The sequence below is a fragment of the Manduca sexta genome, chromosome 23, assembly GCF_014839805.1.
Source record: "Manduca sexta isolate Smith_Timp_Sample1 chromosome 23, JHU_Msex_v1.0, whole genome shotgun sequence".
NCBI lineage: Eukaryota > Metazoa > Arthropoda > Insecta > Lepidoptera > Sphingidae > Manduca > Manduca sexta.
In genome coordinates, this window is record NC_051137.1 from 7,728,041 (window position 1) to 7,739,017 (window position 10,977).

The 10,977-nt window shown below is 36.4% G+C and overlaps 2 protein-coding genes across 2 annotated transcripts in view; both read right to left on the bottom strand.

The window, feature by feature from the left end:
• The window catches only part of LOC115445041 (neural-cadherin-like), a 63,144-nt gene extending 56,258 nt beyond the window's left edge, over positions 1 to 6,886 (bottom strand). The window contains exon 1 of the mRNA XM_037441725.1: positions 5,596 to 6,886. Coding sequence (XP_037297622.1) covers positions 5,596 to 6,886 — 1,291 coding nt within the window. The remainder of the gene's footprint in view (positions 1 to 5,595) is intronic.
• A 1,677-nt stretch (positions 6,887 to 8,563) lies between these two features.
• On the bottom strand, positions 8,564 to 10,387 carry LOC115445058 (zinc finger and BTB domain-containing protein 14). The gene is made up of 2 exons (XM_030171142.2): positions 9,594 to 10,387; positions 8,564 to 9,046 (listed from the first exon to the last, which is right to left on the bottom strand). The coding sequence occupies exons 1-2, from the start codon at positions 10,288 to 10,290 to the stop codon at positions 8,793 to 8,795; spliced, it is 951 nt and encodes a 316-aa protein (XP_030027002.1). The 5' UTR covers positions 10,291 to 10,387; the 3' UTR covers positions 8,564 to 8,792.
• Positions 10,388 to 10,977: the final 590 nt, after the last annotated feature.

A 10,977-nucleotide genomic window follows, 5' to 3' on the forward strand; every position in this document is an offset into this window, starting at 1 on the left:
AAAAAAAAACAAAAAATAATTCAACAATCATCGTGTTTGAACATAATTTTATAGTTGAAGAGGTGATCGTGTCAGTTAATATGGCATGGCACAGACCGTGAGAGATATCGACATAACACGCAACTATTACACACATTTTTGAATCGGCATGTAACCGTTATTATTTGTGTAACGCGATTTAATCATTTTGAATATTCGGTTTATAGTAGTAACATACCTACAGCCCACAGTTTATAGCGATGTGTTTTTTACCATCCATTACAAATTGACATACCAAAGGACATGGTAAACATTTATAATTAAAACAAAGAAAGATAAACTCTACATCTAAAATAAAATTTTGACGTTAAAAATATTCTCAAACGCGAGATACCTAAACATAATTTACATTTCATACGTGTAAAAAGAGAATGGTAAAAACGCGCGGTCAATTTATGACGCGTCAAATAAATTGTGATGTGATGTTGGCGAAGCGTGTAAACGTATCGCGGTCACTCCAAGCAGTTTAGGAAGACGAGCAAATTACTGCAATCAAATCACAATCACTGTGAAAGCCTATAAGCACGCGGCGGCTCGCGCAACCATCTCAATCGGAACATCAGGCTGCCTCGATTCAGTGTCTTTTCAATATATGTACGAGATGTAATTGTACTAGAATTACTAAATGCACCCGATTCACGAGCGCGCTCCACGAGTTCAATAATTTTGAGCAGAAACGGCCGTGGGTTTGGAACAAAACTATTCGTTAGATGACCTATCTAATGTTAAATACGTACCTATTATTAAAGTTCTATCTTTTACATTACATTACTTACATTTTCTCAGCGAAGTATAGTGTAAGAAATTTTATTTGTCATAAAAATGACCTGTTAACTGTGTATATATGTACTAAGTATGTACTTATTCTGAGATGCTTTTCGAAAAACTTTTGTAAAGGGAATTATAAGATAAAATGTTATGACAGAATACATTAATGAGGACTGCAAGTTTAATTAATATAATCTATTCATAAAATAATTATAATAGCTTCAAACGTTCTTCATGCACAGTGAAATATACTAAGCCAATTTGGTCCACAAACTTTTCGTACGTAACTTGTATTCTAAGGATCTACATCGAAGTCTAACGGTTTACACAGGCGCATACAGGCGCAGTCTTGAGCAAACTCTATTAATAATGCAATTGCAGTTTCTGAGTAGCAGTATTCGGTGATGTAATAGGCACCAAGCCTTTACCATTTTAAAAAAGCTACTAAACTCACTTTTGACATCACTACAACGAATTCGCTGTTATAACATTCGAACCGTTTAGTTTCTAATTAAAACTATTCCGTTATGATTAAGTGCACGACATGCATCCTCAAACAATATAATGAAGTGACAGGGGAGCAGATGAGGCGATCATGTAAACATCGGGGTCAGACATAGGAAGTACGCATACGTAATTGTGGCGAGTGGACACAATGAGGGGAATTGGCCAGTGCGGCGATTGTTGTGCGACCGACGCCCGCACCCATTGCCATTGATTGAATGAATGCGTGAATTTAACAAACAACGCACCACAAACGGTCCGTAACTTGATCGCGCGTTCCATGACGATACCCATTCACTTGCCGATTATATTGAAAGTCATGTTCAGTGTAATCAATTTATGTTAAATAACAATAACGAGTTGGAATATTGTTATTAAATTTTACCATTAAATGCCAACGGCCGAACTATGGATTTTAAATGAATTTCGAATATTGCATCAGATGAGCTAGACCAGACTGAAACCATCTCCTGACCCTCGGTGCCCGTCCGGATGTGCCAATTTCCACCGACGACGGTTCGTCACACTAACATCACGCCTGCTATCCTGTGCTATTTATTACTAACTTGCGACAAACTTCTAATACGATTTACTTTGAAGATAAATCTTTCTTTTAGATTATAAAATCGTATTAAATAATTACCACTACAATAATTGTGTATTTTTCCTCGATCAGTGCACATATTATATGCTAGTATTTCTAATATGGAAATCGTGTGTTTTTTGGTAAAGTCCGAAACCTAGTTTTATTCCGATGTCTAACATTCTCATAAACATAATTAATAATTACCCATATTATATACAAACATATTGTAAAGTTAATTGCAGTGAATGACCGGAAGCCGATATACCGTTTTCGTACATAATACGTTCTGAAACCGATAAAAAACTCATAATAAATACTAATAACCGCAAAAACAATTATTTTACAGCTCAATTTTTGGACTTCGGCAGCTATTATCATAAATCCATTATTAACGGATAAGAGGAACAAATCAGATATTGCATGAGGTAGATGCGTTAGCTTGACAAGGAATAAAATAGCAAATTTGATTACTATATAGACTAAGGAAACGAATATAAATATATTTTTTAAAACAAAAAGGAAGAGTTATAAAATATGCTGGATGTTATGTTCCTTACCTATACCTTTATTCTAGTTCCACGCGGGATATAACCTATGTAGCGAGGCAACACGCTTTTTACGTGGTATTTTTCAGAAAGAATTTGGCCTAGTTTTACACCAATATCGTTTCTATCATATTAAAAACCTAGGCCCAGGCCGAGAAACAATCCCACATCGCTGGTAGGAGAAAAATAATAGAAATGAGCTGCGCTTATTTATCTCGAGAAAGTACGTTAAGAAAGTAAATTTAATTTAAAAATATCGCTTGGAAAATAGTTCTAAAAACTTTGGTAATCGATAAATCGCCTAAAAATCCATGCAACATTTTCTAAGGTAAAGCCGAATGAAAGTATCGAGAGCACTTCAAAGTGTTTGTTGGTTACCGTTGGAAGAGAGTACGGAATTAATTTGCCAATAGAGCACGCTTTTCAGTAGACAAAGGTGCTTTGACGATACTCCCCTGAGCGCCGTGATTCTACTAGCGAACGTTGCGAGCCTCAGCTCCAGTTCGATATTACTTTATCAACTTATTTCTCCGTTATGATACAAACTTATTACACTTCTACCGATTTTTTCTTTAGTTTACATCACGTTTATCTATTTAACTCAAACAATATAAAAAAAATGATAATTCAGTTATCTTGTATTTTTCTTAAATCAATTTAAGCGTTGTAGGCGGCATTTTTATATGTAAAATTAATTAATATATTAAACTTAGATAATATTCAAACTAGTTAAAAATGCCGCCGCATACATTTCTCTTGCGATAATGATATACAATATTAGTACAGTAATACCTTTACACTGTGGTAATTCTCGATTAAAATCATCAATGACTAAAAGAGAAACAAATTATGAATTGTTGCAAGGTCACGTTTATGGGATTGATAAATATCCACATAACGATATGATTCGAGGCGGTCGGGATCGGGTGCTGTCCGCCTCTGCCCGGGGCTCATGCGCGGCCACCCACCTCGCCCAAGCAAAGAACGTTGGAATTAAACAAAACTGATGTGTTTCGACACCCAAAGATATGAACCAACTGGATTAATATTTTTGAATCAGTCTCAAGATTGGATGGATTTTGACGTTTACAAAAATTGTATAGTAGCAGGCTGTAATGAGAAGTCCCTATTTGAAGTTCTGACGCATCTGTAAATTTTGCCGGGGTTTGATTACCGTATAACTTGCAAAGTTATAAGCAAAAACGTTTTCACGATACATAAAAATAGTTACTATAACTTGACAACGCATAGGATTAACATTTCGTCAGGGAATTTGACATATTTTTATCAATGAGAGTGCAAGACAACGGAATAGTGTACTTATCGTTACAAGGGGTTGTCCTTGTTTAATATTATTATATGATGAAAAGTGTAAGTTTTAGTGAAGAAATTCATTAGGTACATAATATTGTTCAAAGTAAGTTTACTTTATCTATACTATTATATAATATAAAATAAAAATATTGGTAAGAGTACTTTATAAAGAAATCCAATTGCATTGTATCCTATCGTTATCGAACCCTTATTGTAACTAGTAGAATGAACGGTTATGTACAATTTGCTAAAATATTATATTGGAGTTTTAATATAAGCCTACCTATGTGTTTCAAATTCCAATAGATCGTGATTGTCACGGTGCGTGTAATCAAAAGCGAGACGTGGCCGGGGCCGTGCGACAGGTCCCTGATTATCAACGCATTCTCCATGGTGTGGTTGCAACCTGTCGCTTCCATCCTATTTCATTGCTATTATACCTTATGGGAATGCCACGCGCTAAGACCAATTTGCTCGTGCTGTCGCTAATTTTCTATGACAACCGAGACTTTACGCCATTAAAAGAAAATTACTATGCAATTGTGTCCGCGTCGCCGCATATTTGCGACTTTATTCTTTCTTCCTTATTAACATGCTGCAATATCGCATAGAGTAAAGGCGTTCACATTTGTATTAAAATGAAATTGTTCTTAGTATTTATTGGACTTGCTCGTCCAACATTACGTATTCAGTGTTCATGGCAAACGTAATTAAACGTTTGGTCTACAGTCTAAAGGCAGTCGGTTTGACGGGGTAAACAATTAGTCGGTCGTGCTGGGAAGTTTGTTATCGTGACTCGAAACAGGGCTTGCTTCAGGACAGGCTCGGGACCTGTCGACGATATGCTCCAGTGATCCATTCGACTCGGCAGGTGCGTATGACGCAAACAACAACATTCTTCAACCACGACATTGCCATAATACTTCAGTACAGAGAATTTCATTTGTTCAAAAGGCCAGTACAACTTTTTACATAGATTCAAAGTTTTATGTTTACCAGGAAATATGAATAGTAATGCCTATTTGATTAGTTTATTAAGCGTTTTATTCAATACCATTTTGGTAATAAAAGTGTTTAACAAAATGTACCGATCAAATGGGATTTATTTAAAAAAGAGTCGATTATAAAGAAAGTACACGCGTGCGAACAAGCTACTATTAGCTGAATGTAAGGAAATTCTTTTAACGAATAAGAAATGTGTATATTCATCCACTCTAGTAATTGCATTAGACTCTGTAACATTGAACAGAGTTTGATCTTGGTTAAAAAACAAAATACTTATATGTTCTTTGGAAATAGGACTCTGATTGTATATTTTATATTAAGTCGTAACTCGTAGGTCTACTCTACATACATATATTACTCTACTTGCATATTAAGTGGATTTAAGTTTTTTACGAATAGATCAGTTAGTAGATATTATAAAGAAGCTAGATACTAACCGCAATTCACTAATTATTTATGATAGTATCTCGTAAAACATATCCCTAAAATACATTAGCTGCGTATTTTCCATCGTGTTATACCGACAAATAGTTAAAAATCTATGTATTCTCGTCATTGTTTTACATCTGAGAACAGAGTTGCGGTTATGCGTGATACGCCTAATGTCATAAGATTTGTATTTTACTTGTTGATAATCACATATTTTATAAAATTTACGTAATTTTGCAAAATTCAAAAAAATATTTAAATATTTTGTAATAAATAATATCCGCTGACGACTAGCTAAAGAAAATACTTCCTAATATTTCAAATGAACGACGAAATATTTTGACTTAATAATTATTATAGGAATAGTTTTCAAAGTTATAATTAGATGTATGCATTATCACTTACCTCCATTGCCTGCATTTGTGATGGTCACCCAGAAATCGATTGTTTTCTCAGGCCCGAGCTCCTCATAGTCCCACTTCTTTTTAACTTTCACTACACCACTAGGTTCGACGGTTACCCAAGGATTTTCGTCACGGATCTTAAATGTTTCGCGATCTGTTTCTTTTTCAAGGGTGAATACAGCCCTTCCCTCTACCTCGCCGTCGGCCTCAGTAAATTCAATTCGCTTTGTTGGTCTTACTGCGCGAGTTACTCGTCGCTTATCTCGGTGAAGTATCGGCAACTCTTTTCGATCGAAAACAACAAATTCCAAATAAACCCTTGACGGTTGGCTTTTGCGCGGTGGAGAGCCAGTGTCGTGAGCAACAACTCTCAATTCTGCTTCATGACTATCCGGTTCATCTGCTAATATCAGCTCCCCTGTTTGAGGCACTATAACCGCGATATTGCTAGGCGTCAACAGCGAATAATATAAGCGGTCACCATCGGCATCATGAGCGATAACTTTTCCAATGTTTGAAAACCTTTGCCAACGTGCCGTTCCGTTTGGACCATTTTCATCTGGAGTACCATTAACAGAAAAATAATATATATCCTGTTCAAAATACGGCTCATGATCATTTTCATTAGCAACGTTCACTCGGATCGGGAGACTCGCTTTGCTTGCTCCATGCATATCAGTTGCCTGAACAATGAGGTCATACGTATTTTTCTCCTCAGCATCTAAAGTTTTTGTAGCTATTACCTCAACATCTCCATCAGTTATGACAGACCTCACTTCAGGATTGAATTCTCTATCTCCTTTAGCTCTCAAACCAAAGGCGGAGCCTTCATTTCCTTTAATTATTTTATAAGCGATCGGACCAACATCAATCAACGCTGTTGCTCTTACAGGAGGTAAGTCCACCACAGATCCCAGTGGAGCATTTTCTGGAATCTCTCCAATCAACCCATTAGTCGTACTAAAATGCAACATTCTTCGACGATCCATTACATAAAGATGGACTGAATGTGCAGAGCTACTATACGGTGTTTGCTCCAAAACGGCAAGGTTTATGGGTTTATTCAGAAGTGGTGCAAGATCAGCAGTAGTCATGAGGATGCCATCATCCAGTAAAGTAAAATATGAAGTAAAATCTGGATCAAGCAGTGTATAGCGCGAATTGTTTCCAATAAAATGCCGGACTGTATGTCCAGGGCGGACGTCGTGTGCCAGCAGGGTGAGCGCGCGCGCCTGCAGCACCATGCTCAGGACGCAGAGCAGCGCTCCTCCCGCCAACACAGTGCGCGCCATTGCTTTCCTTTACACAATTCACTCAGCCCAACATTTCACACCTACCAATAAAACAAATCAACTTATTTAGATAGGTACTCATACCAATCAAATTTAAAAACAACAGCTATAATCTAGTCTAATAAATTAAAAGTACATTTCATAATTGTCTAATAAGTTTTCAGACTTCCTTTGGAGTCAATTTAGTGAATAGAACCACTTATTATATTGTAATTGGTGGATGTAGAGTTCGTACAATTTAAATTAAATTTCGAAATCACAACATAGTGCACAGGCAGTATAAATATAGCTATGATTATAGACATACGTCAAATTTTAAAAAATCTAATGTAATGTTATATGAAAATATAAAGTGTATGTTCTGCCGCGGTATAAACTTCAGAGCGTGGAAGGAACGTCGGCGGCGGTGGCGGTGGCGCGGAGACGGCGACGGGCGCCGGGCGGCTCACCGTAGGGCGGCGAGGCGGGGCACACACATGCGAAGCTTTATTTAGGCGGCAGGCGGCAAACGCCGGCGTCTCGCGGCGCGCCGACTGCTGCCGTCGTCGATCAATACTCTCATTGCGCCGCCGCGCGACGTTCCACACGCCAATTTGAACTTTACGTGCCCTCTCGTTCACGACACGCCATCAAATATTCACACACTCATTTTTCTGAATAAAAGCGCACTGCAACTCTGCTAAACTTAACACGTTCTACATCCACCAATAGATCGTACATGAAAACACGCTGCTGAGACATGTTTCAGTTGATTTTTATAAATATTGCACAATGCACCACTATACACACTGTGCTTGATGGTGTTGAAATATAGAATAAGCTCGATCAATCCACAATAATCACAAGAAATATAATTTATACTATCTACTTATTTATTATTTAGATATGTGTTCAGGAGCGGTAAACATGTGGTCTAAATGTAAACAACTCAATAAATCACTCAATTTTCAATGTATTACACGTAAGAAACTATTATCACTAATTCGTTGGCACAGTTTTAATTTACCACACAACAATACGTACTTTATCGCAAAGAATAAGTGAATATCGATATCGAAGCGTTTGACAGGTGCGCACCGACAAGCGTCATGCAACCAAAACACAACGGCGTCGAGATGCGACTGGCTGCGTGAGGGAGTCGCAGCGCGCGCGCGTATCGAGCGCACTCCGCCCGACCCCCGCCACCCCCGCTAGTACGACCCCTGTCTGTCCCAGCTACTGAAAGGTTTTTAGTTCTTAGCTTTCACCCCTCCGTCACGCCTTTACTACAATACTAGCTACACACGCGCTGAATGCTATTATATAATTTTGTAAATAATTAATTAGAATGATTGCAAACAATACACTAAGGATTTTTCTTGAAAGTATTCTAAGTGAAATTTCAATAGGAACACGAAGTAGCCAGGTGGTCGCATTCGTGCAGTCAGCAATCCGTATAATGATTGTTGTAATAAACAACAGTAGTTAAACATTTGACCCGATTAGTATTCCAATGAAAATGGGGGGTCAAGTAAGCTCTTATTTCATTTTAAAGTACCTTTGACAATCAACCTTATTGTTAAGGTATAAAATATAGTATGTGTTATATAAGTATTAAAAATTTTAACTGCAGTAGGGGCCATAATACACAATAATGATGTTAAACTGATCTAAATATTATAAAATAAAACAAATAAATAATGGAAACATTTTATATTAAAACAGTAATATCATAGACTAGTATAAAAATAGCCAAAGCTACAGCACTGAGCAATCTTTTGTGACATTTTAGAAAATAGTAAATAAAAATATTCTTCATTATGAATACCATATAATAGCTATAGTCTATACATACAACATTAATACAGGCTGGTTGCACTAGGTGCGGAGACAGCTCATGGTAACATTTGTTACCATAAAGTCATAACTAAATATGATGAGTGAACTGCTTGGGAGTTACATTATCATTTGTGTTCTTGTATCTGATTTCTTTGATTGTCAGTTGTTTCCCTTGATGTATTCTCTGCAAGTGGCTCCTCATGTCATATGACCTTGAGAAGGAGCGGTGACACACAGGGCATTGAGTTTTTCCAGCATGTGCATCTTTATGCAGAGTCAGAGATGTGGGATGTTTGAACCCTTTAGGACATAACTGGCAACGGAATTTGGCAAGGTCTGATTCTGTAACAAGAAATATTTTATAAATAAAAAACTATAATTCAAATATTAGTTTACATTGTTATGAGAGGCGATTAATTATATTTTTATTTTTGTTTATTAAATGGTACAATATTTTCATGGTTGAATGTAATGGTTTATTGAAATGTAATATCTATAATAAACTGCTACATTGACAATTCTCAAAATGTCCTCTCTGTAAAGAACAATGTATTATTCTACCTAACCTCCAAGGATGAGTCATTTGTTAAAGAATGTGTAAAATTACTTCCCTTCATTTGGTTGGTTCAGTCTGTTGAATAATATGAACAAAATTAGAGGATATAATTATTGTGAACACAATATTCCACATTCAGGGAAAATACATTAACAAATACCACTCTTCTTCCAATAAGTATTTCTATTACATTTGGTGTTATTCACATCATGGTCATTAAAATGATTATTAGTAAAGAAAGTATTGGAGTAAATGTTACAGAAAGCATGTAATTATAACTTTAAATAGTAAAGTAACAATTTACACTCAATTTTAAAATGAACAATCAATTACCAGAATTATTTTTTTCTGATAAATCTTCAACTGTGGTGGAACTGGACTGTGCATCAACCTGCATTTCCTCAGCGGGTGGAGTAATAGTTTTTACTTTTGAGCCCATATTGTCATCAGTTTTTGAGGTTTCAGGCTGTATTTCATTCTCTTGATCCCCAATATTCTTCATTGGACTTGCTTGTGGAATGTACTCATCTCTAGTGCTAGCCGCCGGTGCCAAATTTATAGGCTCATCAGACAACACAGGCACTATATCTTCAACAAATCTACTTGTTTTGGAACTTAAGTCTAGAGAGGCATTGTCAGTTATCCTTAGTGTACTCTTAGATGAGTCATCATCTGCATTATCCGTCAAACCCTTAACTTCTAAAAGCTCGGCAGTAATAAGGAATGACTCCAATTGCTCTTGGAATATGTTCACCTCACCATGGTACATGAAGTTGATGATAGCATTCAGGTCCTCGAACTTAAAGTTTCTGAAAATGATGACAGGATGCTGGCAAGGATTTTCTTTGAATATTTGCTTAAAATAATTACTGCAAGCGGATAACAACATTTTGTGGGCTTTGATTTTACCACCATCGCAACAAAGCGTGACGTCTACCAGGTCATTCTCAAATCTGAGAACATTAAACGCTTCTGTTACATGAGACACGTAGTTGTTCCAACGTAATGAGAACTGCGGTGCATTATTCATTCTATAACGAAAATGTACACTGTTACGAAAACAAAACCCCAAAATTTTCGTCAGTCCACTTGCCAGATAATGAATGACTTAAGTATGACATTGACAGACGACACTCCACAATCAACAGATGATAAACTTTTTTCCCTTTGGCCATGCGTGTTTTGCGTATGTACTGGGACTAAAAGAAGAAATAAGGCTTTGGTTTTGTTATAAGCTAGGTTTTATATATAAGATCGGATACGGGGTAAGATCGTATAACGAAAAAATACCACGAATCTATGGTTATTTTATAGTTTAAGATATGTAGGCACCTACGCTGTCTCTTTTTGCCCCATCCTATATACCACAGTTGATGCTACGACCAAGAACAGGTGCGCTATGTGCATTGAAACAAAAAAGATGGAATTCGCTCTTCTTAACATTTTTGAGACTTCTGTTTGATTTTGTGGACCTTATCATACTAGCATTAGAAACGTTATTAGAACGGAGTCCGAACTTACCCCGCGAAGGTCCGATCTTTTCTAAGAGTTTTAAATTACTATACAGATATTATCATCTATTTTTAAGGTTACACAGAGAGAATTGGAAGATGATTAAATTATAACATAAATTAGCATTAATAATAACCAGTTTCGTGTATAAAATGTTGGTAACGCTTAAATATTTTATGAGAAAAAAAATATTTTCGAGACTCCT

Coding starts and splice junctions, on each gene's coding strand:
- LOC115445058 (XM_030171142.2), bottom strand. CDS start 10,290: ATGAATAATGCACCGCAGTTCTCATTACGTTGGAACAACTACGTGTCT. Junction 9,047..9,593: donor ATCAGAAAAAAATAATTCTG/GTAATTGATTGT, acceptor TTCTTGTTACAG/AATCAGACCTTGCCAAATTC.